Below are 24,607 nucleotides of genomic sequence, written 5' to 3'. Positions count from 1 at the left end.
CAGCCACAGCTTCCCTGGGCAACCTGGGCCAGTGTCTCTGGAGAGCATCTTCGTGGCTTTCTTTGGATCTGGTCTAACAGGTCCTTCTCTGTGGGGCTGCTCTTAGTCCCCCAGTTTGTGATACTGGGAAATGCCCCAGCCCAGGTGTAGGACCTTCCATTTGGCCTCATTGAACTTGAGGAGCTTCACCTTGGCCCACCAAGAAGTCCCTTTGGCCTGTTGAGGACCTTCTGGGTGACATCCCTTCCCTTTCCCACCAGCTCAGGTTGGTGTCACCACAAGTGTGGTGGTATTAAACATCACTGGTCCCAGTATGGACCCTTGAGGGCCTTCACTCCTTACTGGTTTCCACCTGGATCTTCAGATGTTGACTGAAACTCTTGACCCGTGGTTCTTTGGGCAGTTCCTTGTCTGTTGAACGTGGCTGCTGGAAGTTGTCTGCAGATCCTCAGTTGTCCTCTGCCTGTCCCATGTCTGCTTTGGAGGATTAACCCTCTGCTGCCTCAACTTCTCCATGCCAAATCCCTGCCAGGTGCCTCCACCATCCCATGTCCTACCTGAACTTCTTGCCGTTACAACCCCCCTGTCCTTCCCTGTCCCTGTGTCCTCGCTGGAAAACAAGGTGGGTGGTGGCCATGGATCCCACCACAGGCTGGTGCTTTGCTTGTCCCCTGGCTGCTGGGGTGGCTTTGTCCCCATCTGGGAGTGGTGACAATGGTTGATTCCTTTTCACTGCCTCGTCCCTGTAACAAGTTTGTCCATCTCCACAACCACCCGTTGACTTTAAAGCCTTATCTCCTGGTGCAGGCCTTATCTCCTGGTGGGTCCTGCTGTTACTTCCCCAACACAAGGTGGGTGGGGAAGGACCATGTTGCATCTGGAGAGTTTTTCATCTCTTGGTTCCTTTGCTGTGGTCATGGGGGCGTGGATCTGGGTGATTAAATCAAGGAGCTGATGTCCAAAAAGTAGTGAGGGAGATGGAGAACGTCCCCACTGGGCCTCCCACCTGGCTCTGGGTGGGTGGTGGGGCCAGTTGGGGTGCTGGGGTGCTTCAGGAGTACCCAACTCCAGCCCCACTCGTGGGTGGGCTTGAGGACACCCAATGGAAGGGGCTGGTCAAGGCCCTGTGGCCACTTCTGAGCTCAAAACCCAAAGTGATGTTACCCAAAATGGTCCCAAACTGGTGGCCAAGCCCTGGGCTGTGGGTGGGGAGACCCTGCTCAGACCTTGAGGTCCCACCAGCCTTGTGGCTCTGGGGGGGCTTCCTAGGATTGGTTTTTGGGGTCCTCTTCAGGGTGTTTTGGGGGTCTCTCCAGGACTTTTTCTGGGTGCTCACTGGGAAGTCTCAGGGTGCCCTTCAGCATTTTTTCAGGGTTCTCTACTGGATTTTTTTCTGGGGGGGCTCTCTGAGATTTTTGGGGGGGGTTCTCCAGTATTTGGGGGCTCTCCAGGGTATTTTTTGAGTGAGTGCTCTCCAGGACTTTTTCAGGGTGCCCTCCAGGATGTTTTTTGGGATACTCTGATTTTTTTGGGGTGCTCTCCACATTTTTGGTCAGGGCTCTTTCCAGGACTTTTTGGGGTGCTCTCTGGGATTTTTTTTTTTTTTGAATGCTCACTGGAATGTTTTGGAGTGTTCTCAGGGTGTTCTCCAGGATTTTTCAGGGTGCTCTCCAGGACTTTTGGGGTGCTTTGCTATGTGGGGGGTTCTTCCAGAACCACCTGGGTCACTTGTAGTTGTGGGCAGCAGGACTGGGGGTGCCCCAACCTTCTCCCCCACCCTGCTCTGGACCTCAGCCCAACCCCCTCATGCCAAGGTGGCTCCAAAGGGCTGGGCCTTAATCTGGTCACCAGTCCCCATCCCAGCACACCCTTATCACCCACCCTGGGGGGGTTTCTCCTCCCCGTGTGGGCGCGACGGGGCGGTTGGAGCTGTGGTTGGATCCATGGTTGGTCACAGCCCATCCACACATGGAGCTTTTTGATGGTTTCTTCCTCCTTCACTGCACTCCTGCCATCACCTTGGCTGGGGGCTGGTCCCCTTGGTGTCCCCTTGGTGTCCCCTTGGTGTCCCCTTGGTGTCCCCTTGGTGTCCCCTTGGTCCCTGGTCACCTGGCTGTGTGTCCCTGCTGGTTGTGGAGCACGAGGTGGGAGGCTTCACCAGAGGTGAAGGGTCCTGTGGGGCAGAGAGGGGGTCTGGGGAGGGTTGGTGGGTTGGGGTCTAGATTGAGGTGAGGTTGGGGTCTAGATTGGGGTTGGGGTCGGAGTCAAGATTGAGGTTGGGGTCTAGATTGAGGTTGGGGTCAAGATTGGAGTTGGGTTGGGGTTGTGCTTTGGGCTGCACATGGGGGAGGGATGATGACAGTGCCCCAGGGTCCCCAGGGTGGGGATGTTGTGATGTGGGGTTCCCATGGCAGTGTGGGGGGTCACCAAGGTCACCAGGGTGGGGACACCCCCTGTGGGGATGTGGGGTGGGGCGTCACCAAGGTCCCCAGTTTTGGGGGGTTATAGGGGGTTGGGTTTCATGTTTTCGGGAGGTTTGGGGGTTTTCTGGGGTGTATTTTGGTTTTTTGTTTGTTTGGTTTGGGTTTTTTCTTGTTGGTTTTGGGTGATTTTCCTCCTTTTTGGGGGGAGGGTTTTGGGGGTTGAGTTCTGGGGGATTGTTGGGGGGGTTGGGGGAAGTTTAGTTTCAGGGGGTTTAACATTTTTAATTTTTTTAGGGTTTTTTGGGGGGGGGGTTATGTTTTTTGTTAGGTTTTTGTTAGTGTTTGGGTTTTTTTGTTAGTGTCTGGGTTTTGTTGGGGTTTTTTTTCCCAGTGTTTGGGTTTTCTGGGGCTTTTTTGTTCAGTGGGTTTTTTTGAATGTTTTTGGCCCTTTTTTGTTGTTTTCTGGCCTTGTGGCCTTTTTTGTGATGGTTTTTGGCCTTTGGGGATTTTTTTGATGGTTTCTGGCCTTTTAAAATTGATTTTTTTAGCCTTTTTTTGGGTGTTTGTGTTTTTTTTTTATTTTGGGGAGTTTGGGGTTTTTGGGGGTTGGAATTTTGGTTTTTTGGGGTGTATTTTTTTTTTGTTTTTTAGGACTCAGGCAACCCAAGAAATCCAGGTGTCTTTGGGGGGTGACAGGAAAGGTGAAGAACCAGAGCCCAGGAGCTCCTTGGGCACCTCCCAGCTCCTCCCCAACCTGGGCAGGAGTTCTAGCAGGATCCAACCCCAAAACCTCTCCCATTTTGGGGGGAATTGCCTCTTTTTTTGCTGCCCTGGGGATGCTTGAAGGATAGAGGGAAGTTTTTAGGGGATTTTTAGCATCTCCAGAATGAGATTTAATTCCTGCAGGGGTGACAGTGAGGACAACAGTGGGGACAACATTGATCCTCAACCTTGATTCCACCTCCAGGACCCTTTTGTTTCTCCACCCATTTGATTTCCTCCCTGTTCTTCTCCTTTTTAATCCCATCCCATGTCCCCTCTTCCCTTCCCTGTCCAGTCTTCACCATCATGGGCCAAGAGCCTCTTGGTCCAACCCACCGAGCACCATCAAGGAGCTCTTGAAGTTGAGGTTCCTCCTGGGAAGGGCCTCTCCAACATCCACGTGCACCAGCTGATTATTTTATATCTCAATTATTTTATATCTCAGTTATTTTTATCTTGATTATTTTCCCTCCCCTGCTGGAATGAAGCTCAGGAACCCACTTGAGCTCCAGGCTCAGAGTCGTTGGATCAACCTCATCTTCCTCCCTGGATTTTGGCTCTGCTGCCCCAGGGGTGATGTCAGGCTTAAATGTCAGGCTTAAATGACCTTCCCAAGGGACAATCTGAAGCTGGAAGTTCCATCTGTGACTCAGTTTCCCTGATAGAATCCAACTGATATGGGGAGAGGGACCTGGGCCTGGCTGCCCGGGCTAATTGGGGAGAAATCCTGTGGGATTTGGGGTGGTGGGAGCTCCACAGCACTGGTTCTTGCACATCCTTGTGGATGTCCTCAGCTCTGGCCACTTGGTGTTGTCACCTTCATTGTCATTAAAGCTCATTAGACCCTGCAGGAGCCTCTCCAGGGGTGTCCTGGGGATCTGCCCTCCAGGCCCAGTGTGAGGGATCTGTTGGGAGGTGGGAATTGCCAAGATGAAATAGCTTGGAATTTAGGTCATTTTGGGATTGGTGACATTGGTGACAAGTTACCATGGGTTGGGCTGGCTCCTGGTCCATGTTACCACATTATCCACCTCTCCACCCACCCCAGAGCCTCTCCAGGGGGTGACTTTCACCCCCAAAACACGTTCATCCTCCCTTTGGGGACACGGGAGGTGGTGGATGGAGCCCTTGGGTTGCTGGGTGCTGGAAAAGCTGGATCTCAGCTGGATTGGGTGGTTTCTCCTGGCTTGTGTAACAGGGGTATGGAGATGGGGATGCACCAGGTGACCCGTGGGTGCCAGGTGGGGCAAAGGGCCGTGTTTGTGGGTGCCCTAGGCAGCCCCATCTGGGGCGTTGGGTGGAAATGGTTGATGGTTGACACCAAATCAGGGGGTTGGGGTTTGAATGGAGCTGGTGGAAGGTCCTGAATTGGAGTGTTGGGTGTTGGATGGAGCTGGTGGATGACCCTGAATCAAGGCATCAGGTTTTGAATGGAGCCAGGGGGTGGCCCCAAATTGGGGTGTTGGGGGTTGGATGGAGCTGGTGGATGGCACCAAACTGGGGAGTTGGGGTTTGGATGGAGCTCATAGATGGCACCAAATAAACGTATTGAGTTGTGGGTGGAGCTGGTGGATGACCCTGAATTGGGGCTTGGGTGTTGGATGGAGCTGGTGGGTGACTCTGAATTGGGGTGTCAGGTTTTGGTGTGAGGCAGGAGGTGGCCCCAAACTGGGGTGTTGGATGGAGCTGGTGGGTGACTCTGAATTGGGGTGTCAGGTTTTGGTGTGAGGCAGGAGGTGGCCCCAAACTGGGGTGTTGGATGGAGCTGGTGGGTGACTCTGAATTGGGGTGTCAGGTTTTGGTGTGAGGCAGGAGGTGGCCCCAAACTGGGGTGTTGGATGGAGCTGGTGGGTGACTCTGAATTGGGGTGTCAGGTTTTGGTGTGAGGCAGGAGGTGGCCCCAAACTGGGGTGTTGGATGGAGCTGGTGGGTGACTCTGAATTGGGGTGTCAGGTTTTGGTGTGAGGCAGGAGGTGGCCCCAAACTGGGGTGTTGGATGGAGCTGGTGGGTGACTCTGAATTGGGGTGTCAGGTTTTGGTGTGAGGCAGGAGGTGGCCCCAAACTGGGGTGTTGGATGGAGCTGGTGGGTGACTCTGAATTGGGGTGTCAGGTTTTGGTGTGAGGCAGGAGGTGGCCCCAAACTGGGGTGTTGGATGGAGCTGGTGGGTGACTCTGAATTGGGGTGTCAGGTTTTGGTGTGAGGCAGGAGGTGGCCCCAAACTGGGGTGTTGGATGGAGCTGGTGGACTTCCCTGAATCAAGGTGTTGAAGTTTGGGTGGAGCTGGTCGATGGCACCAAATCAAAGTGTTGGATGGAGCTGGTGGATGGTCCCAAATTGGGGTGTCAGGATGGTTTTAGGATTTGTAACAGCAGGAGGCTGTGGTAGAGACCTTTGATGGAGCACAAGTCAACCCTGTGGGGACATGGGTTGGCTGGAGATGTGCTGGTGGCACGTGGTGGTTGTAGTTCCATGGTGTCCTCTGGGGAAGGTGAAGATCCTCCACGTGCCCAAGGTGGAGAACCTGTGTCTGGAACTTGCATTAAGTCAGCATTTAACATCATTTCACCTCAGCTGAAGGAACATCTCTTTCTCTGCTCTTGGTGGTGTCTTCCTGCCCCTGAGAATGTCACTGGTGTTGGGCTTGTTTCCTATTGGTGGCCAACAGTTCTGAGCAAAGGGATGGAGATGGGAGGTGGAGTTTGGGGCTTGTGTGGAGGGAGAGTTGGTCTCTTGTGGTGGTTTCTCAAGAGCTGTTTCTATTGTTCAACTGTTGGTTGAGTCTGTGTGTCCATCTTGGGCCAAGCTGCCCCATCTGGTGGTTGTACAACCCAAAACCCCCCAAGAAATGTGTCCTTGAAGTCTCGTGGTAGATGTTTGAGTGGTTTAGAAGCCCAACCCTGAAGCTCGTTCTTAACCAAGTCTTAAATTCTTGGTTCTGGAGAATGTGTGTGAAGGTCATGAGATGCTGCCAGATGTCCCACCTCACCTTGATTATTGTTGCTCCAAAGAACATCTGGGTGACCCTTCTGGGGGTGAGGACTTGCAGGTGAGAGCCAGGAGCAAAGACCTGGAGCAGCTGGTCTACAGGAGCCTGGGCAATAGAAGGAGCAGGTTGAGGAGCTCAAAGCACACTCAGCCCTTGCAGGCCCAATGTTGTCCTAGCTCTGGGCCTTGGTGGGGAGTGACTCAGCTGTGAAGCACTGGAGTGTGTTTTAGGGCTGGTTTGGGGCAAAACGTGTCCTTTGTGCAAGGTGGGGCCCCACATGAGGTGCTCCAGTGTGGGACCTCGTGCTTTGGGTTGTCCTTGGGTGGATCAGAGAGCTCCAAGTGCCTCTGAATGTTCTTCTGGAGCGGAGCAGCTCCCATGGAACCTGTCCCAAGGTGTGTTTGCCAACCACTGGACCAGGTGTTTATTTTTTATGGCCCTGTTTGAATTCCATCCAGAAGATACGTGAGTCATGGGACCAGCCACCCAACGGGGCTGCCTGATCTCCTGGGGATGGGCCCTGGTGCCCACATCCTGTTGCCTTTCTGAGGTTTCTCACGTGGGTGAGGGGTTGTCCTTGAGATGGTGGCTGGTTTCCAACCTCATCTCCTTCCGTGAGACAGAAGGCAACGTGCCCAACACAGCTTCCCAACACACTTGCCCTGGGGCCAAGAAGGCCCCTGGGCTCCTGGGGGGCATCAAGGAGAGCGTGGGCAGGAGGGCAGGGAGGTTCTCCTGCTCCTCTGGTGAGGGCCCATCTGGAGAAGTGGGTCCAGGGCTGGGCTCCCCAGAAGGACAAGGAGCTGCTGGAGAGGGGACAGCAAAGGCCACCAAGGGGCTGAGGGGACTGGAGCATCTGCACGGTGCCGCGGCCTGAAGGAGGGCGATCTTATCGTGGAAGTCAACAAGAAGAACGTGCAGAGCCTCACTCACAACCAGGTGGTGGATATGCTGATTGAATGTCCGAAGGGAAGCGAAGTCACGTTGCTCGTGCAGCGAGGAGGTGAGTCTCCCAAAACTGCTTTGAAACTTTCCTTCTTGAAATCAGGAAGAACGTCTTTGCTGTGAGAGTGACAGAGCCCCGGTCCAGGCTGCCCAGAGAGGCTGTGGAGTCTCCTGCTCTGGAGACATTCCCAGCCCGGCTGGTTCCTGTGGGATCTGCTGGAGGTGACCCTGCTCTTCAGGGGTGGCCCTGGGTGAACTCCAGAGCTCCTTTCCAACCTGAGGACTTTGTGTCTTGCTGGTGTTGGGCTGTGTTGAAGCTCTTGGCTTTCAGCCTCTCTTGACCAGGAGGTTGAGCTCATGGTCCCAGGATCATTTCTCACTACTTAGGGCCTCGCCAGGCGGTGCCAGGAGCTCTGACACCTGCTGCCCTGGCAAATCATTCACTGAAAACATGAGGCCCAGACAAGAGGCAGAGCTGGAGCTGGGACCTGGAGCACAGTTGGAAGCCCTCAAGTTGCATGGAAAAAAACCCCACCCCCCCCCCCCCCCCCCCTGCTCCATCTCTTCTCCTGTGGGATTAATGATGCACTGGGCCAGGAATCATGGGATAGTTTGGGTTGGAGGGACCTTCGGGACCATCTAGATCCAATCCCCCACCATGGGCAGGGACACCTCCGAGCAGCCCAGGTTGCTCCAAGCCCCATCCAACCTGCCCTTGGACACTGCCAGGAATGGGGCAGCCACAACTTCCCTGGCCCAGGCTCTCCCCACCCTCCCAGACAAGAATTTCCTCCTCATGTCCAACCTCCAGCTCCCTCTGCCAGTTTCAAGCCATCCCCCCTGGTCCCATCACTCCTGCCCTTGGCCCAAGTCCCTCCCCAGCTTTCCTGGAGCCCCTTCAGGCACTGGAAGCTGCTCTAAGGTCTCTGTGGAGCCTTCTCCTCTCCAGGCTGAACACCCCAACTCTCCCACCCTGTCTCCAGACCTGCTCCAGCCTTGGATTATCTCTGTGGCCTCCTCTGGACCTGGTCCAACAGCTCCATGTCCTTGTGTTGGGGGCTTATTGCTTCCCAAAGGTTTTTGGGGTCAGCAGGTTTGTACCCGCGCTGTGGGTGAGCACCAACCCAAGGCTTTAGTGGCACCACGAGGTTGGGTTGGGCTGGGAAGGTGGGTCACAATGTGCTCCTCAAGGTGCCACCAGGAGAACGTTGGGTTGAGCGTCACTGAAGATGTTTTCTTGCCATGAGTGGTCTATGATGACCCAAACTGATGGCCCTGGCTGGGCAGGGTCTGCCTGGTACCTGGTGGTCCTACTCAGAGCTTGGTGGCCTCCCAGGGGGGCTCAAGGCCCCAGCACCTGCCCTGCCTATCTTTGGGTGTCTATAAATAACCCCCCAACCCCCTCAGCTCCTGCTCTAACCAGGCCACGGTTTAAAAATAAGCCCCAGGCACGACCATGGATCCTCCTGCTGCTTCCCAAAGTAGGACACGGCCCATCCTCCTCCTCCCCTGGGCATCCATGGGCAGGAGATGTTCCAGACCTTCATTTTTTGACCGTGTTCAGCCATGTCCTTGGTTGGAGCAAGTGGGCTGTGAACCGTGTCTGTGGTGTTGGGTTCTTCAGGGTGGTTTGCTCCTGTCCCACAGCCCAGGTTGCTCTCCTGCTCCACCCAGGTTTTCCAGATGTCTGGAAGACCTCAGCAAGTGGCTGAAATCTCCTTTTTTGTCCTCAAAATCAGGGAGGTCAAAGCTTTTCAGGAGGGAAAAGGGATGAGTGGCTGCTGGGTCAGGCTGAGGTTGGAGATGGTGTCACCTCCTCCCAGCTCCAGCTTTTTTTTGAGCTCATGGTTCAGCACGAGGCCACGTCCTTCCTTTTCCAGAGTTTGCTGCTGAGAAGATGAAATCTCAGTCAGTTTGCTGAGGACCTCGAGCTGTGTGGTGAGGGGACAGGCTGGAGGGGGAGGGAGGACACCCAGGGGGGACCCAGACAGGCTGGAGAGGTGGGACTGGGCCAAGTGCATGAAGGTCAACAAGGCCAAGGGCAAGGTCTTGCAGCTGGGTCAGGGCAATTCCAGGCACAAACACAGGTTGGGTGGAGAATGGATGGACAGCAGCCCTGAGAAGAAGCCATGGGGGTGATGGTGGGGGAGAAGCTCCACATGGGTTGGCACCATGTGCTGGAGCCCAGAAACCCCCCATGTCCTGGGCTGTGTCACCAGCAGCGTGGGCAGCAGGGCCAGGGAGGGGACTGTCCCCTCTGCTCTGGTGAGACCCCCCTGGAGAACTGGGGCCAGTTCTGGAGCCCCCAGCACAGGAAGGACATGGAGCTGTTGGAGGGGGAGGTCGTGGCTTCAAGGTTTTCAAGAAGAGTTTGAAGAATGTTCTCAGTTATCAGGCTTAGCTTTTTTGGTGCTCTCTGTGGAGTCAGGAGCTGGGTTTGATGATCCTTGTGGATCCTTCCTGACCCAGGAGATTCCTTGTGTCCTCAGGACACTGGTTTCCACCCATCTGGTGCTTTGTGATTTTGGGGCAACCTTCCTGGTTTTGAGACATGAAGTCCTTGCTGGCAAATCATGGAGGTCTCACTGTAGAGGAACTGGTGGCACTTGTCCCACCTGGGTTTGTCTCCAGGGTGCAACGTGGAGCTGTGCAGCTGCTTCTCTCCCTCCCTGGTGGTTTGTCCCCCTTGTAACCATCTATGTCAGTGCTTGACTGACATTTTGGGCAGTCCCCGTGGCCAAAGTCCTTCCTTTTCTGGTTGCCTCCCAAAAATGTGTGTATCTGTGGGAGGAGACTTCTGGGGCTTGGCCATTAAAGACTCCAAGATGTAGAAAAAAAGGTTTAGTTTAAGGATAAAGGAGCTGGGGAAAGGGTTTTTCTCCCCAGTTTCTATTGGACAGTCCCTCTGGAGATGTCCAAGCCCTGTGTAGACACCTCAAATCTTCTTCATTTATCCCTATCTCCCAGCAAGTGTTGCTGGTGGCCAGTTCCTTCTTGCTCCTCCTATGGCCAGAGTCTTGCTTGCCCACCTTGGGGTGTTGAGGGCCCCCCCAGCCCCCCTCTGAGTAGGGTGATTGGGTGCAGGAAGGATCTCAGCAGCTTTGTGGGTTCCATCTGGGTTGGTCTTCATCTGGTAGCAAGGCCAGAGGACAGCTCATCCAGGCTGATGGCAGAAGATCCCTCAGGAGTCTTCTTGGTGGCCTCACAGGATCGAAATCAACCTCTGTGGAACTTCTTCCAGGGAGGCTGTGGTTGCCTCATCCCTGGAAGTCCCAGGGCTTCTCATCCAGGTTCTATGGGAGCCTTGGGAATGCCACCAGAGCCTTCAACTTTGGGAGTATTGAGGGAACTCTCCATTGCCCTGGAGCCTGGGGCCAAGCCCTGGAGTTTGGGGGACCAAGTGCTGGGGCCTGCGAGGAAGCCCTGGAGACATGGGAAGCAAGTCCTCAACCTAGGAGCCAGCCCTGGAGCTCCGGGGACAACCCCTGAAGGCCGAGGACAAGCCCTGGAGGTCCAGGGAACAGCCCCTGGAGGTCAGGAGCTGAGTCCTGGGGCCCAGGGGTGAGCCCAGGAGCCCTAGGAAGCAAGTTCTGGGACCTGGGGACAAGCCCTGGAGCTGGGGGCTGAGCTTGGAGACAAGTCCTGGGCCCTGGGGACAAGTCCTGGAGGCCTGGAGCAGCCAGAACTTCACCTCGCAGCTCCTGGAGCTTTCCCAGCAGGTCCAGGCTCTGCTCCCAGGTGTCCCCTGGAGCCGGGAAGGGGGGACCCAGCTCTGGTGGATCCTCTCAAGCTCCACAGAGAACTCCCCAAGTTCCACAAGTGTCCTCTGGCCGGGAGGCTGGAAAGGAGAGAGAAGCTCCTGGCTGGGAAGGGCTGGATCCCCCCAGGCCGTGCCAAGGCAAACAGCCCGTGGGAGGAGCCGCGTGTCCCCTCCGTGTCCCCCCCGGGGTCCCCCCCTGTGTCTCCTTCCACCCTCTTCACTTTCCCTTCACCTCCTCCCAAGCCTGGGGGGCTTGGCACAGACTCCCTGACCATGGATTTTTGGGGAGAAACTGGGTTTTTTCCACCCTGTTGGAGCCCCTGGAGGTTTTCCAGCGGGAGCGGCCGCCTGCGGAGCTGGTTCCAGCTGCTGACCACGGGTTGGCTCTTCTCCACCACTCCCAAAGTCCTCTGTGAAGAGCAGGTTCCAAACCACAGCCTGAGACTGATTTTTCTTTGATTTCTTCTCTTTCTTGGAGTGTTGGTTGGTTTTTGTCCCTCCCAGCCACCCCTTGGTGACTCTCAGCTCCCACCTGATGCAGCTGAAGATCCACCATCCGCCAGCTGAAGAGCTTCTCAGCCCATTGTGGTCCATCTTTCCTTCCAGTTCCTGGGGTTATGCCAGGCTTTGCAGCACAATATCCCCACCCTTTTCCCTCGAGGTGCTGCTGCTGCTGCTCTCCTCCACATTGGGGTCCTTTCTGAAACACCCTTAGGGGTGTGGGACATCACTGGTGGCTGCTCCAGGAGACTTTTCATTCCAACCCCTCATTGCTTCCTTCTCTGTTGAATCTTCACCCTCATAGATGTTTTTCTAGGGGATTTCATGATCTTCTCTAGATCTTCCTCTCCATGGATCCTTCCAGCTTTTCCAGTGCTGTGATGGTTCTTCTGCACCCTGAGTGGGTTGGTCCTGCTTGGTCTCCAAAGCTAGTGGGTTGTATCACATAATGTTGGCTTGTGGTGGCCAAAATCATGATGGAGACCCCACCGACCCACCCTGAGGTCCATGGGCTGCTGCAGGGACATCTCCTGGGTCTCTTGGCCGTGGAAAGGTGTGGCCCTTTATTCCTTTATTTTTTTGTGAGCCAGACATGAGGATCTCTTGAGGATGATGAGCTTGTGCATGGGGATGGTGTTTCAGCAGGGGGTTGTTGCTCCTATTGGTGACCAGTGCTAGGAGCAGGTCCTTCACTTCCTTGGGAGGGTGGTGAGAGCCTGGCCCAGGTTGCCCAGGGAAGCTGTGGCTGCCCCATCCCTGGCAGTGTCCAAGGGCAGGTTGGATGGGGCTTGGAGCAACCTGGGCTGGTGGGAGGTGTCCCTGCCCATGCAGGGGGTGGGACTGGATGGTCTTTAAGGTCCTTCCAACCCATCCCATGATTCCATGATTCTATGACTTGAGTGTAAGTGGTCAGTTGGGTTGGTGTCTCAAGGGGAAGTGCTGAGCTGTGGTGGGACAACAGTGGCAGGGAAGGACATCCTGCCTGGAGAGGGGCCCAGCAGGGCTGGTGGCATCAGGAAACCCCCTGTGGAAAATGTACGGGGGGGGGGGGGTTGGAGCCTTTGGGTGTTTTTCCAGGTCTTGGCCTTGCTGTCCAGGTGGGACACTGGGAAAGGGCTGGGGGAGGTGCCTTGTGCCAGTGGGATGGGCTGGAGCCAACTGGGAGGAGCTGAAGCCAACTGGGATGGGCTGGAGCCAGCTGGGAGGAACTGGAGCTCAATGGGATGAGCTGGAGGTGGCTGGGATGAGCTGGATCTCACTGGGATGAGCTGAAGGTGACTGGAATGCTGAGTCAGCACTTCCCGTGCCCTTCCCCTCCAGCCGCCACTTCCTGAGCAGCCGTTGCCTTTCCAACCACTGGAGGAGCAGCCGTTGTGGTGGTGGGGACAGGACATCCCCAGGCTGGTGACAAAGGGGACCTGCCTGTCCCCCAGTGCCTGCTGGGACACAGGGACACACACCTATGGTCTCACGTGGGGATTTGGGGTCTGAGGTGTCCTGGCAGGGGGAAACAAATCCTGGTTTTCACCTGGAAACCAAAGAGGGGACCCAGTAGATGGGCTGGACTTGATGAGGGGTTGTGAGGAGGATGGAAACCCACCAGCTCCATTTCAGGGGTGGTGGGAGCCCCAGACCCACCCGTTGGGAAGGACGGGCACTTGCTGGTTGCTCCAAGGTTTCCTCAATCCATTGGGACCTTCAACCACCACTGTGGGTTGCTGGTGGCTCCTGAACGTGGGGTGGCTGAAGCCCAGGGCTGACGTGGTCTCCATGGTCTTATCCTGTGGGAAACATCTGCATGTTCGTCCTTGCTCTGTGGGTTGTGGTCACCTTAAACTTTCTAGTGGTGCTGCTCTTGGGTGTTGGTGGTTTTGGTGGTGCTTGGAGGTCCTTGTCTCCTGCTCAGAGGTGCTGGGGAGGTTCTGATTGGATCTTGGGAACAATTTATTCCCTGAAGAAGTGGTCAGGGAGTCTCCATCCCTGGAGCTGCGCAAGGAACGTGTGGACGTGGCTCTTTGGGACATGGTTCAGTTGGATGGGTTGGGTTGATGGTTGGACTTGATGATCTTGGAGGTCTTTCCCAAACTCCATGATTCCATGATTCAATCACCAGCAGCTCCTGATGGGGGGTTCTTCACCCCTGCTGTGATGAACCTGCAGCATTCACCTCCTGGGACCAGAGCAAACACCTTGGGGACATCCTGACCCACTCTGCTCTTCATGGTCTGTTGTCACTGGGGCTTTTCTGCCTTGACTTTTCCTGCTGGTGGGAAGTCCAGCAGCAGAAATATCCACACCTGGATGAGGGTTGCGCCACCCTGGGCATTCCCAACCCATAAATCCATGAACTTCCAGCAGCCTGTGGAGGGGGTGAGGAGACCTGGGAGGCCTAAGGAGAAGCAAACATGGGGGTGTTGGTGTTGAGTGGATGCAATGGTGCCATCCCCACCATCCCCCAGGGTCAGATGAGCCACGATGTCCTGCCAGCTCCTGTCCTCAAGGTCGCCTGCCCATGGGCTGAGGAGCCTCCTTCAGTCCTGCCTTGAACCTTGAATGTGATGCAAAGGAGGAGGAAGCATCTCTGGTCTCTGAGGACCCCAAGCTGTGGTGAGGTGACATGCCAGAGGGGAGGGAGGACACCCAGGGGGACCTGGACAGGCTGGAGAGGTGGGACTGGGCAAACTGCATGAAGGTCAGCAAGGCCAAGGGCAAGGTCCTGCACCTGGGTTGGGGCAACCTCAGCACAAATCCAGATTGGATGGAGAATGGAGAGAGGAAATCATCTTATGACTTCTTTGAGCAACCTGAAGGCTTCCAGAAGTCCCCCCAAGCCCAGCTGGTGGCCTCCACAAAACCTGGGGTGGCTCCACATGCTCTCCCAGGCTTTGGGTTTCCCCAGCCTGGAAAAAAAAAACCAAAAAAGAGACAACATTTCTCTCCTCCACAACCAGGCTGAGGGACCTCCCCACGTAAGGTCTGAGGCATGGGGAGGGTCGTTGCATCATCATCAAGTCATACCAAGATGTTGCAAGAGGTGCCTGAGCTCTGGAATGAAGGACAAGGTCCCACTCAAGGCTCAGGCTTTAATCTCGAGGGTTTCACTTGAGAGCTGAAGGTCCCAGGAGCTGATGCAGCTTCTGCTTGGTGCAGAGAACCCGGACAAGGAATCAAATTGGCTCCAAAAGTCACCAAGAAAGAGGAAGGGAAGGGGGAGTCTCTTTTTCCACACCTCATCTCTGAATCATGGGATCATGGAATGGTTTGTGTGGGAAGGGACCCTAAAGCTCATCCAGTCCCATCCCATGTTGAGTTTCTCATCCACCATTACCCCCAAGTACTTCTCCTCAAGACTTCACTCCTTGAAGTTCTTCAGCCACCTCTTGGGTAGAAAACTTCCAGGAGAAGATGGTTTCTTGGTTGAGCTCTTCAGAAGAGCAATCCTCTCCCTGGTTCTAGGTGGTCTTGGTGGAAACCACCATCCAAAAGACCTCTTTGCTTTGGACTCTTAACTTTCTTTGGGTTTTTAATCCTAAAATCACAGAATAGTTGAGGTTGGAAGGACCCTCTAGAGGTTTTCATCCCATCCCTGTACTCAAAGCCCACCCAAATTCAACCTGAGGTTGGTTGAGCCCCATCAAGTTGAGTTTTTAGTATCTCCAAGGATGGAGAATCCCTCACACCTGTGGCCTGTCCCAGAGCTGTCCCACTCCCGTGGGGAAGAGTTTCCCATGCTGTGACTTCCTTATCCTATTGTTGCATGTATCCAGGTGGTCTTAATAGAATCATGGAATGGTTTGGGTTGGAGGAACCTTCAAGGTCATCTAGATCCAACCCTCACCATGGGCAGGAACACCTCCCACCTCCTCAGATTGCTCCAAGCCCCATCCCACCTGGCCTGGAACACTTCCAGGGAAGGAGCAGCCACAACGTCCTTGAGGAACCTGTTTGGCTTCATCTTCTCAACACCCTCCAGTTGGTGACTGTGGCACCTTCATGCTCTCAGCTTGAAGTGAAATGAGCCCAGCTCCTCCAGCCTGTCTTCACCCAATTAATTTACCTTCTCTGGGCTTGTTCTGTTAGATGTTGGCTCTCTCAACATCTCCATGACCTCTTGAGGCAGTTGGGCACCTTGCTGATGGTCACAGCTACCATCTGGTGTGTCGTTAGTCTTCAAATACATGTTGAGGAGCTCTGGTGCAAAACAGAGAGGATGCTTTGTGCAGGAAACATCTGCTGAACAAGGAGCTGGGACGTGGAGAAGCACATCAAGATGCCTCCTGGGGGGCTTGGGGGTGGTGGGGAGGGTTTAGGCAAAATTTAATCTGCTCTGGAGCGTGGCCTGAACCTCTGCTCATCAGCCTTGACCACCACGGCCTCCACGAGTCAGGGCTCTTTAGGTGCTTCAGGAAATGTTGGTGTTTCTCAACCTGTGACCTTTGAAATGGGTGATGATGTCATTAACTGTTGGTGATCGGTCCAGAGCTGCATCTGGGAGAACTCCTGGTCCCTGTGGAACCACCCCCAGGATGGACAACTCACAGGGTTTTCCTTTTCTCTGGCTTTTTGGGTGTGTTTTGACCACGGGCTCATGGGTTGGTTGGAACTTCAAAGCGTCTCCATGTCCTGGCTGCATCACGTTGACTCTTGGGCCTGTAGTGAGAGGACAAGGTGGGGGTGGCTTGAAACTGGGACTGGGGAGCTTGAGGTTGGACATGAGGAGGAAATTCTCCCTGGGAGGATGGGGAGAGCCTGGGCCAGGGAAGCTGTGGCTGCCCCATCCCTGGCAGTGTTGAAGGGCAGGTTGGATGGGGCTTGGAGCAACCTGGGCTGCTGGGAGGTGACCCTGCCTGTGGTGGGGGTTGGATCTAGATGACCTTGAAGGTCCCTCCAAACCTAGGATTCTGGGAATTTACAAAGAAAAACAGGGAGGAGAGACCAGTGGCCCCGATCCCAGGCAGTTTGACCTCTTGGAGCAGAGCCCAGGAGCTCGGGAACGGGTCCCTCGGGAGCAGCCGCCGTCGCGCTCGGAGGAGCCGCTGGATTATGCCCATAGAGGGGAAACTGGAGCCTCCTCAGGCCAAGTCGTTCAACTCCCTCATCTCTCCCTGTTTCCAAGAAACCCGGGTTTGCAGGGAGCGCCGTGACGTGCTCATCAGGAGGGAGATAAATCACGGCCTGTTTTCCTCCGGAGGAGACAGGTTCTAAAAATAGGCACCTCCGTGCCAGAGCTCCGGGAACAAAAGCGTCCCTGGAAGCTCCTGCCACTGTCCCCAGGGAGCTCTGTCCACCCCCCCAGCCACGTGCTGGGATTTAGGGAAGTGTTTAAAATCCCAGTTGGGAGGTTGGAGGTTCCCCCCCCTCCAGTTCCCCCAGGATTCCTGCCCTGGCCCCCTCAGGATTTCCTGAGGGAATGTCCGGGCTCCGGTCACCTTGACAGGTTGGCCTTGGATCTCACCAGGCTTTTCCAAAATGATTTTGGAGCCAAAAGGTGGGTAACACCCCCGAGGGCTGGGCCACTCAGGGGGACCTGGACAGGCTGGAGAGGAACCTCATGAGGTTCAAGCAGGGCAGGTGCAGGAGCTGCACCCAAGGAGGAACAACCCCAGGGAGCAGCACAGGGTGGGGGGACCTGCTGGAGAGCAGCTCTGGGGACAAGGACCTGGGGGTCCTGGGGGACAACAGGGTGACCATGAGGTGCAAACAGGCCCTGGTGGCCAAGAAGGCCCCTGGGCTCCTGGGGGGCACCAAGGAGAGTGTGGGCAGGAGGGCAGGGAGGTTCTCCTGCCCCTCTGGTGAGGGCCCATCTGGAGAAGTGGGTCCAGGGCTGGGCTCCCCAGAAGGACAAGGAGCTGCTGGAGAGGGGACAGCAAAGGCCACCAAGGGGCTGAGGGGACTGGAGCATCTGGCCCATGAGGAAAGGCTGAGGGAGCTGGGGCTGTGGAGCTGGAGAGGAGGAGCCTGAGGGGGGGTCTCCTCAAGGCTGCTCCAGATCTCCAGGGGGGCAGGAGGGGAGGACCAGGCTCTTCTTGTTGTCTCTATGTCCAACATGAGGGGCTCTTGGGGTCGTTGGATGGTGGTGGGGGAGGCTGAGCTGCTCCTTGCACCTTCCTTGTCTCCAGCAGCCCCAGGCATGGGCTGTGCCAGGTCTGCACCTTCCAGTGAGGTGTGGCCACCTCCTCCCTGGGGCCTCCTGGCTATTTCCAGGTGACCTTCAGGCAGTGCTGGGTGTCCCATGACCCAAGGTGATGATGATGATGGGACAATTCCTTGTCCCAGCAGGAGCCTTGGGGTTGGTTGGCAGGAGGGACCAGCAAGGGTTCACCCAGCTCCACCTGAGCTTCCCCAAGCTCCTGGCCTCACCCATGTGAACAAGTGACTCCTGGCTTTCCATACAGCTGGGACAGGTGACATGTGGCCACACCAGGACGGGGTCCTGGACCCCCATGTCCTGCCCTGGCTGGTGGGGCCTCTGGGCCACATTGGTTCCATCCAGCTGTCTTTGTTGGACAAGGCCAAAAGCTTTTCTCATAAGGAAGGTAGTGGCTGGGCCTGATGAAGCTCATCAGACCCTGCAGATCTTCAGGAGGTGTTTTCCTACCTGTCCTCACTGCTGGAAGTCCTGCCTTGCATCTTCTCATTAGCAGCTTTGGAGCCCAGGAGCCATTGTGGGGCTTTGGCCAACACTGGAGCCAAGCAAAGCTCCTTTGGTGCTGAGGGACGTGGTAGGACTGGCATTGGTAGAGTTGTCTTATGGTTGGTAGAGTCAGGTTAGGGTTGGTAGAGTCAGGTTAGGGTTGGTAGAGTCAGGTTAGGGTTGGTAGAGTCAGGTTAAGGTTGGTAGAGTCAGGTTAGAGTTGGTAGATTCAGGTTATGGTTGGTAGAGTTGGATTAAGGGTTGGAAGAGTCAGGTTATGGTTGGTAGAGTTGGTTTAGTGGTGGGTAGTGTTGGGTTACTCGATGGTCTTAAAGGTCTTTTCCAGCCAGGACAATTCCTTGATTCCTCCAAGCCCCGGGTGCTCCAGGGTTGGGGGTCCCACTGGCACCGCGGAGGCTCGTGAGCCCCATCCTTGGATCTGGTGAAACCTCTTCCCTGTTGGGTGGACCAGGCCAACCCTTGTCCAGCTGTGGCTCCGTGCTGGATGCAGTGGGAGCCTCTTGGCTCTTGGACATCAAATAGTTGCTCGTGGGATTAAACCCTGGGAAGTGTGGCCGGGAAATCCTCCCGTAATCCGGAGCAGCTGCGGGAGGGAAGGACGGGCAGGGGGGGTTTATCTGCTGGGGAAGCTTTTTGAGCACCAAAACCCCAAATTAATCCTTTCTTGCAAATGATGTTTTGGAGCCTCTCTTGGCCACTGACCTGGGGGCTTTCTGGTCTCTTGCAGATGAGCCTGATCCTGCCCTGTCTGGTGCCGTCCCGGCCACAGCTCCCAGGACCGAGCTCGGGTAAGTTCCCGGGAATGTCATAGGGCTGGGAGTGCCCAGAGCCTGGCTCCCCAGGCTCCCCAGGCTCTAGTTCCACCAAGGCCCAGAATGTCTCCTTGGATGTCCCCAAGGAGGGTTGTCCCACCACCAAGGACATCAGCAGGTGTCCCTGGAGCCAGCACCAGCTGCTGAGCAGCGTTGGCTGCTCCATTTCCTCTTGTTTGTCCCAGTTCCCAACAGACCATCCTGGATCTGCCCAGAATCCCCCCTTGGGGCTGTCCCAGTTCCTCCCTGGGGCCATCCCAGTTCCTCCCCGGGGCCATCCCAGTTCCCCTTTGAAGCCATCCCAGTTCCCCTGGGAGCTGTCTCCTTGGGGACATCCCAGGTCCCCTCAAGGCCATCCCAGTTCTCCTTGAGACCATCCTGGTTCCCCTGAGCCATCCTGGTTCCCCTCAGAGCCATCCCAGTTCTCTCTGTGGTCATCCCAGTTCCCCTCAAGGCCATCCTGGTTCCCCCAACTCATCCCAGTTCCCCTTGGGGCCATCCCAGTTCCCCCAGCTGGCGCTGACCCTAGGTGGGGCACATGGAGGTGCTGGAGGCAGATGCTCCCGTTGGTCATGTTGGGTGCCCCCCAAGATCCTCAGGAATGTCCCAAATAGCTCCAAGCACCCAGAAGAGGCAGATTTGGGGGAGCCACCCCAGGTTCCTGCAGGATGAGGGTCCTTGTCCCTCCTGGTGGCACAGGGGACGCCCACCAGTTCCTCCTGAGGTTAAACTGGGGGAGGTTTGGAGCTGGGTGGGCCATGTGCTGCGGGGTGGGAGGGTCAGTTTGCCCCCAAATTGGCTTTTCCCAGGAAAAAGCTGGAAAGAGGTTGAAAAAGAAGGAGAGGGAGAGTCAGGGGAGCCCCGGGTGGTGCTGGTGGCCCCGTTGCTCCCAGCAAAGGAGCTTTGTTCTCTTAGCAGCAGAATCTGGGACAATGTCCTGCTGGCCCTGGAGCAGCAGGTCTGGAGTCACCAGGCTGGACACCCCAGCAGCTCCTTCCCTTGGGATGGTTTTGTTGGGAGCAGGAGTTGGGATGGGGATGTTCAGCACCCGGATCTTGGCTGTGTGTCTGTGCCAGGGGTGGGGGGATGAAGCTGGGTGTGATGTTGGCCGTGGAGGACAAAAGCCTTGGGGTGGAGATGGGGACATGGAGGGGCCTCACCTTGCTCTGCACCCTGAGTCTGCTGGGCCCCAGACCCCCATGAAGCTGCCACCAGGACCACCAGCTCCGAAGCCCAAATGTGGGGACCTGGTGCTGTTGGAGGTTCTCCACTTCCCCACCCCAGCTCTTGGAGGCTGTCTTGAGGCTCTTGGAGATCCTGTCTCATAACCCATGATTCCATGCCAATTGTCTCCAATCTCTTGAGGCATCTGGGAGAACATAAGTGCCTCTGCACCCTCAAGGTCCTCACCATGTCCCTTCTTCCAGGAAAAAACCCTCCAAGCCCAATGTAGGACCTTCAAAACCACCAGGCTGGGACTGGCCATAGGTGTCCTTCATCCTTCTCTGACACCAAACACATCTTTGGTGCCACAGCACCCAGCTGGGTGGCACAGGACCACCCAATCCCACTGTAGAGCTCAATCTATGGAGGCTTTTATGTTCTCCAGCTGTTTGATAGGGTCCTCCCAGCTTTGGGATTCTTGCTGAGGGCTTGGAAGAGGATGGGGAGGAACCACCTTGATCCATTGTGACTTGGGGGTCTGCACAGGGATGTAAGACTTCCCACTCCTGCTGTGGAGAGGGATCACTTGGGACTTACATTTAATCATGGAGACAAAGCATCCTTTGGTGTGATCCATGTTGGAGCTTAATCCATTATGATGCCACTTTGAGGAGCTCCTTGCCCTGTTCCTTGGTCTGATAGTAACAAGTGTCATCTCCAAGAACAAAGATCTCTGTTGAGTTGGGTAGGATGGAGGCAATGAGGTGTCCAACCATCCCGAGGAGGTAGGAGAAAGGGAAGGAGAAGCTGCAGGGGGGGTGAAGAGAGAGGCAGGAATTGGTGATGGCAACCCAAGGCTCCTGTTGTACCTGCCATGAACATGGTAGAATCAGTGCTGGAACCTTGGAGCAAGCCCAGGAGAAGACACAGAAATGAGTCTGGCTTCACGTGACCAAGGGAGGGTGGGACGGGATGGGCTTGTTTCTGCCCCAGGTCTTTAACTTTTGGGGTGCTACAGGAGTCCCCATGAGATCCCCAGCCTGGTGACACCACGTCAGGTCGCCCCGCTCCCTGGACCACCCTCGTGTCCATGGAGATGTTTGTCTTCCCCCACTGATGGGTCATTAACTCTCACCACTTCTTTCCAGCTCCCCCAGTGACGAGCGTTTGGAATTCCAGAAGGTTTTGTACAGGCCGGATGCCAGGAGCTCCCTGGAGCTGCGGAACGTGGCGGTGTCTGGTGGTGGGACCTGGGACACCTCCAGCCTGGGGACAAGAGCGGGCGATGGGAGGGAGGGAAGCACTTTGGAGAGAGCCCCTGGCTCCAAGGACACGCGGTGTGGGAAGGAGTCAGTGTTCCCTGGGGAACCCCAGGTGGTCAGTGCCGTGGATCCCGAGCAGCTGGAGGAGGAGGAGGAGCTGGCTGGTGGGAAGGAGGCAGCAGAAGCTCCCAGCCCTGGTGCTGGGGGGTCGGTTGGCGGCGGGGAAGAGAAATTCCTTAAAAATGAACCAAAGCAACTAGAAGGCCTCAGCAAAGAGCACTTAGAGAAGAGCAAGAGGGGCGTCCAGAGGGTCGAGTGGATCTCCAGACCCAACAGAAGCCCCAGTCCTCACTACAAAGACATGAACAAGCCAACAGATGTAGCAGCCAACTTGCCCTTCCGGGGACAGGCCCTGCGGGAAGTGCCTCCTCCGCCGACTCCGACGCTGTTCCGGAAAACGCTCAACCCTGTCCTGGGCAAGACCAAATCCCTGGAGAGCTCCTCGTCCCACAGGAAGGGGCTGATTGTGGACTCAGAGATGGGTGAGGTCAACCCACTCAACACAGCTGCGTGGACAATTCAAAAGCCAGGTCTGCAGCTCGGCCCTGACCTCACCGTGGGCAAGCAGTCCTGGACAGTGAATGCGGAGGACTCGGTGGAGAGGGTCCCGGTGGCAGCTCTGGAACCTGCTCCCTGCAGCTCCTATGAGGTGGAGATGAGGCCCTACGTGTGCAGCGTCCTGCTGGAGGAGCAGGGGAAGGAGGAGCTGGGTCAAGAGGAGGACCCCACGGTCTACACCTGCATCGAGTGCAGCATCTACTTCAAGAAGAAGGAACACCTGATGGATCACATGCTCCAGCATAACCGTGGACCAGGGAGGGACCAAGATAGAGATGCTCTGGGGGGGCAGTGTCAGTTCTGCTGCAACGAGTGCGGGTGGGCCTTTGGAGACCCTACCTCTCTGGAGCAGCACAAGAGGCTCCACCAAGAGTCCAGGGAAAAAATCATCGAGGAGATCCAGAAGTTGAACGAGTTTCCGGACGAGGGCCGGGACGCCCGGCTCCAGTGCCCCAAGTGTGTCTTTGGCACAAACTCCTCCAAGATCTTCGTCCAACATGCCAAGATGCACGTCAAGGAGAGGAAGGACCAAGGAGCAAAGAACCTGAATCTCTTTGGAAGCTCCAGCAGTGGAGAACTCCAGGACAACCCCATGCAGGGCATCTACAAACACCTCAAACCCAACGATCACCCGTCCCTGCAGGTGCCACCTCCCGCCAGCGGCAAAGGGCTCAGCACCTGTGTGCTCTGCAGCTTCCCAGCTCCCAATGAGAACATCCTCAAGGAGCACATGAAATACGCCCATTCCCACCTCTCCTGGGACACGGAGGTGTACGAGGATGATCCCAACCAGCCAGGAACCAGCCGAGATGCCTACAGCCCAGCCAGGACAGGCCGCTTTCCAGACCCGGATTATTTCGGCAAAGCGGAACAGCTCTTCCCTCCATCCCACCGGGAGAGCACGTCCCAGTATGAAGCAATCCATGGATTTCCCCTGAGCCACCCCCGGCTGGACAAGAGCAATGGGGCCAGTAAAAAGGACCACCAGGCCTCGGGGTTCCACGCCAGGAAAGGAGCTCCCTACGCTGCTCCTCACAAAGCCCTGGGACTTGCCGGGTTTCCCTCAGCTAAAGGTTATTCCCACTTTGCTCTGCAGCAGCTGAAAAAAAAAGCAGCATCTCAGCACCTGGAAGGAGAAGGGGATGGGCTGAGAAGCCACCCAATGGGGTTGGAGGAGCTCAGGCACAAGTGGCTGTTGGCCAACGATGTTGGGAGCATGGAAGAGGAGATCTCCATGAGCACAGAGATGGCTTTGAGCGGGAACAGGGATGTCAAACCTGTCACTGTCCCTCAAGCTGCCTTGGAGCTCAAGAGGACGTTCAGACACACCTTGAAGGCCACGGACTCTTCAATAGCTTCGGAGGAGCAGCAGCAGCAGCTGCGGAAGATGGTCCCCATTGTCCTCCTGGAGAAGGTGAACCTGCACCCCAAGGCGACCAAGCGGCCTCGGGCCAAGGCGTTCAAGAGGAAAACGATGCTCCCTCCTCGGGAATTCCTGGTGGAAGAGCACCTTCCCTTGGATATGCTCCTGCTGGATTCTCCTCTGGAGGGTCCTCTGGAGCTTGATGACCTCTTGGACTCTGACTCACCCATGCTGAAGAATGAGGAGAGGAAATGTCCCTACTGCCCAGACAGGTTCCACAACGGGATCGGGTTGGCGAACCACGTGCGGGGCCACCTCAACAGGGTGGGGGTGAGCTACAACGTCCGGCACTTCATCTCAGCAGAAGAAGTGAAAGCCATTGAGCAAAAATTTTCCTTCCAAAAGAAGAAGAAAAAAGGTAGTATGTATTCAATTCACTGTGTTTCTATTCCCTCCTTTCACCTGGTGGGCTTTTCTCCTCCCACCAGCCCTTGGGTACGTATGAGACCGGGGTCAACCTGAACCCTGGTGGCCGCGGCGCAACCGTGTGGTTGTCTTGGTTGCAACACCCCCTCACATCCCCCTTCCCTGGCCCCAGTCATGGTCTTGGTGGGGGTGGTGGTGACTCTCTGCCCTTCTCCTTGCCCCTTCTCTCCACAGTTGCAAACTTTGACCCCAGCACCTTCAGCCTGATGCGCTGCGAGTTCTGCGGGGCCGGCTTCGACACGCGGGCCGGGCTCTCCAGCCACGCCAGGGCCCACCTGAGAGACTTTGGCATCACCAATTGGGAACTCACCATCTCACCCATCAACATCCTGAAGGAGCTGTTGGCCAACTCGGCCGAGCACCCACTGCTGCAGGCAGCCCTGGGGGCCCAGCGCCTCCCCGGGCCGGGCTCCACATGGCTTCACGCCCCGCAAGAGCGTCCCCCCCATATCCGAGGGCAGCATCCCACGATCTCCTCTGTCCCCTTTCCCCCCATCCTGGGGAGATGAGGCCCTGCAGCCCTACAGAGATGGTGAGTGTCCCCCAAGAAGCCTTTTGGTCACCCCAAACCGTGGGCTGAGTGGAGCGTGACGGGGGGGGTTGTTCATAGGGGAGGGTTGAGTTGGTTGGACCTTGGGTTGGTTTGTTCCTCCCCATTGTGGTCACTCTGTGTCCTGTGGCATCTGAGGCTGGAGGAAAGAGTCATTGTCCTTCTGTGGAACCTGGAGGAAAGGGCAGGGCAGGGTAGTGGATGAGGTGGTCCCACCCCACCATGGGGACATGGTGCTTTGGACATTTGGGCTTTGTCACTTGGGAAGTGCCGTGTTTAGGAGCGATGTTGCCATCAGGGAAATCCCCAAAGTGCCAC

At 56.2% G+C, this 24,607-nt stretch overlaps 1 protein-coding gene across 1 annotated transcript in view; it reads left to right on the top strand.

The window, feature by feature from the left end:
- WIZ (widely interspaced zinc finger motifs) overlaps positions 1 to 24,607 on the top strand; it is a 55,486-nt gene that overhangs the window by 4,114 nt on the left and 26,765 nt on the right. The window contains exons 2-5 of the mRNA XM_009994039.1: positions 18,762 to 18,822; positions 21,159 to 21,347; positions 21,609 to 22,946; positions 23,106 to 23,671. Coding sequence (XP_009992341.1) covers positions 18,762 to 18,822; positions 21,159 to 21,347; positions 21,609 to 22,946; positions 23,106 to 23,671 — 2,154 coding nt within the window. The remainder of the gene's footprint in view (positions 1 to 18,761; positions 18,823 to 21,158; positions 21,348 to 21,608; positions 22,947 to 23,105; positions 23,672 to 24,607) is intronic.

The sequence above is a fragment of the Chaetura pelagica genome, unplaced genomic scaffold (assembly GCF_000747805.2).
Source record: "Chaetura pelagica isolate M959 unplaced genomic scaffold, ChaPel_1.0 scaffold1270, whole genome shotgun sequence".
NCBI classification, from domain to species: Eukaryota; Metazoa; Chordata; class Aves; order Apodiformes; family Apodidae; genus Chaetura; species Chaetura pelagica.
The sequence above is the reverse complement of the archived record's forward strand: the minus strand, read 5'-3'. Positions and strand labels throughout refer to the sequence as shown.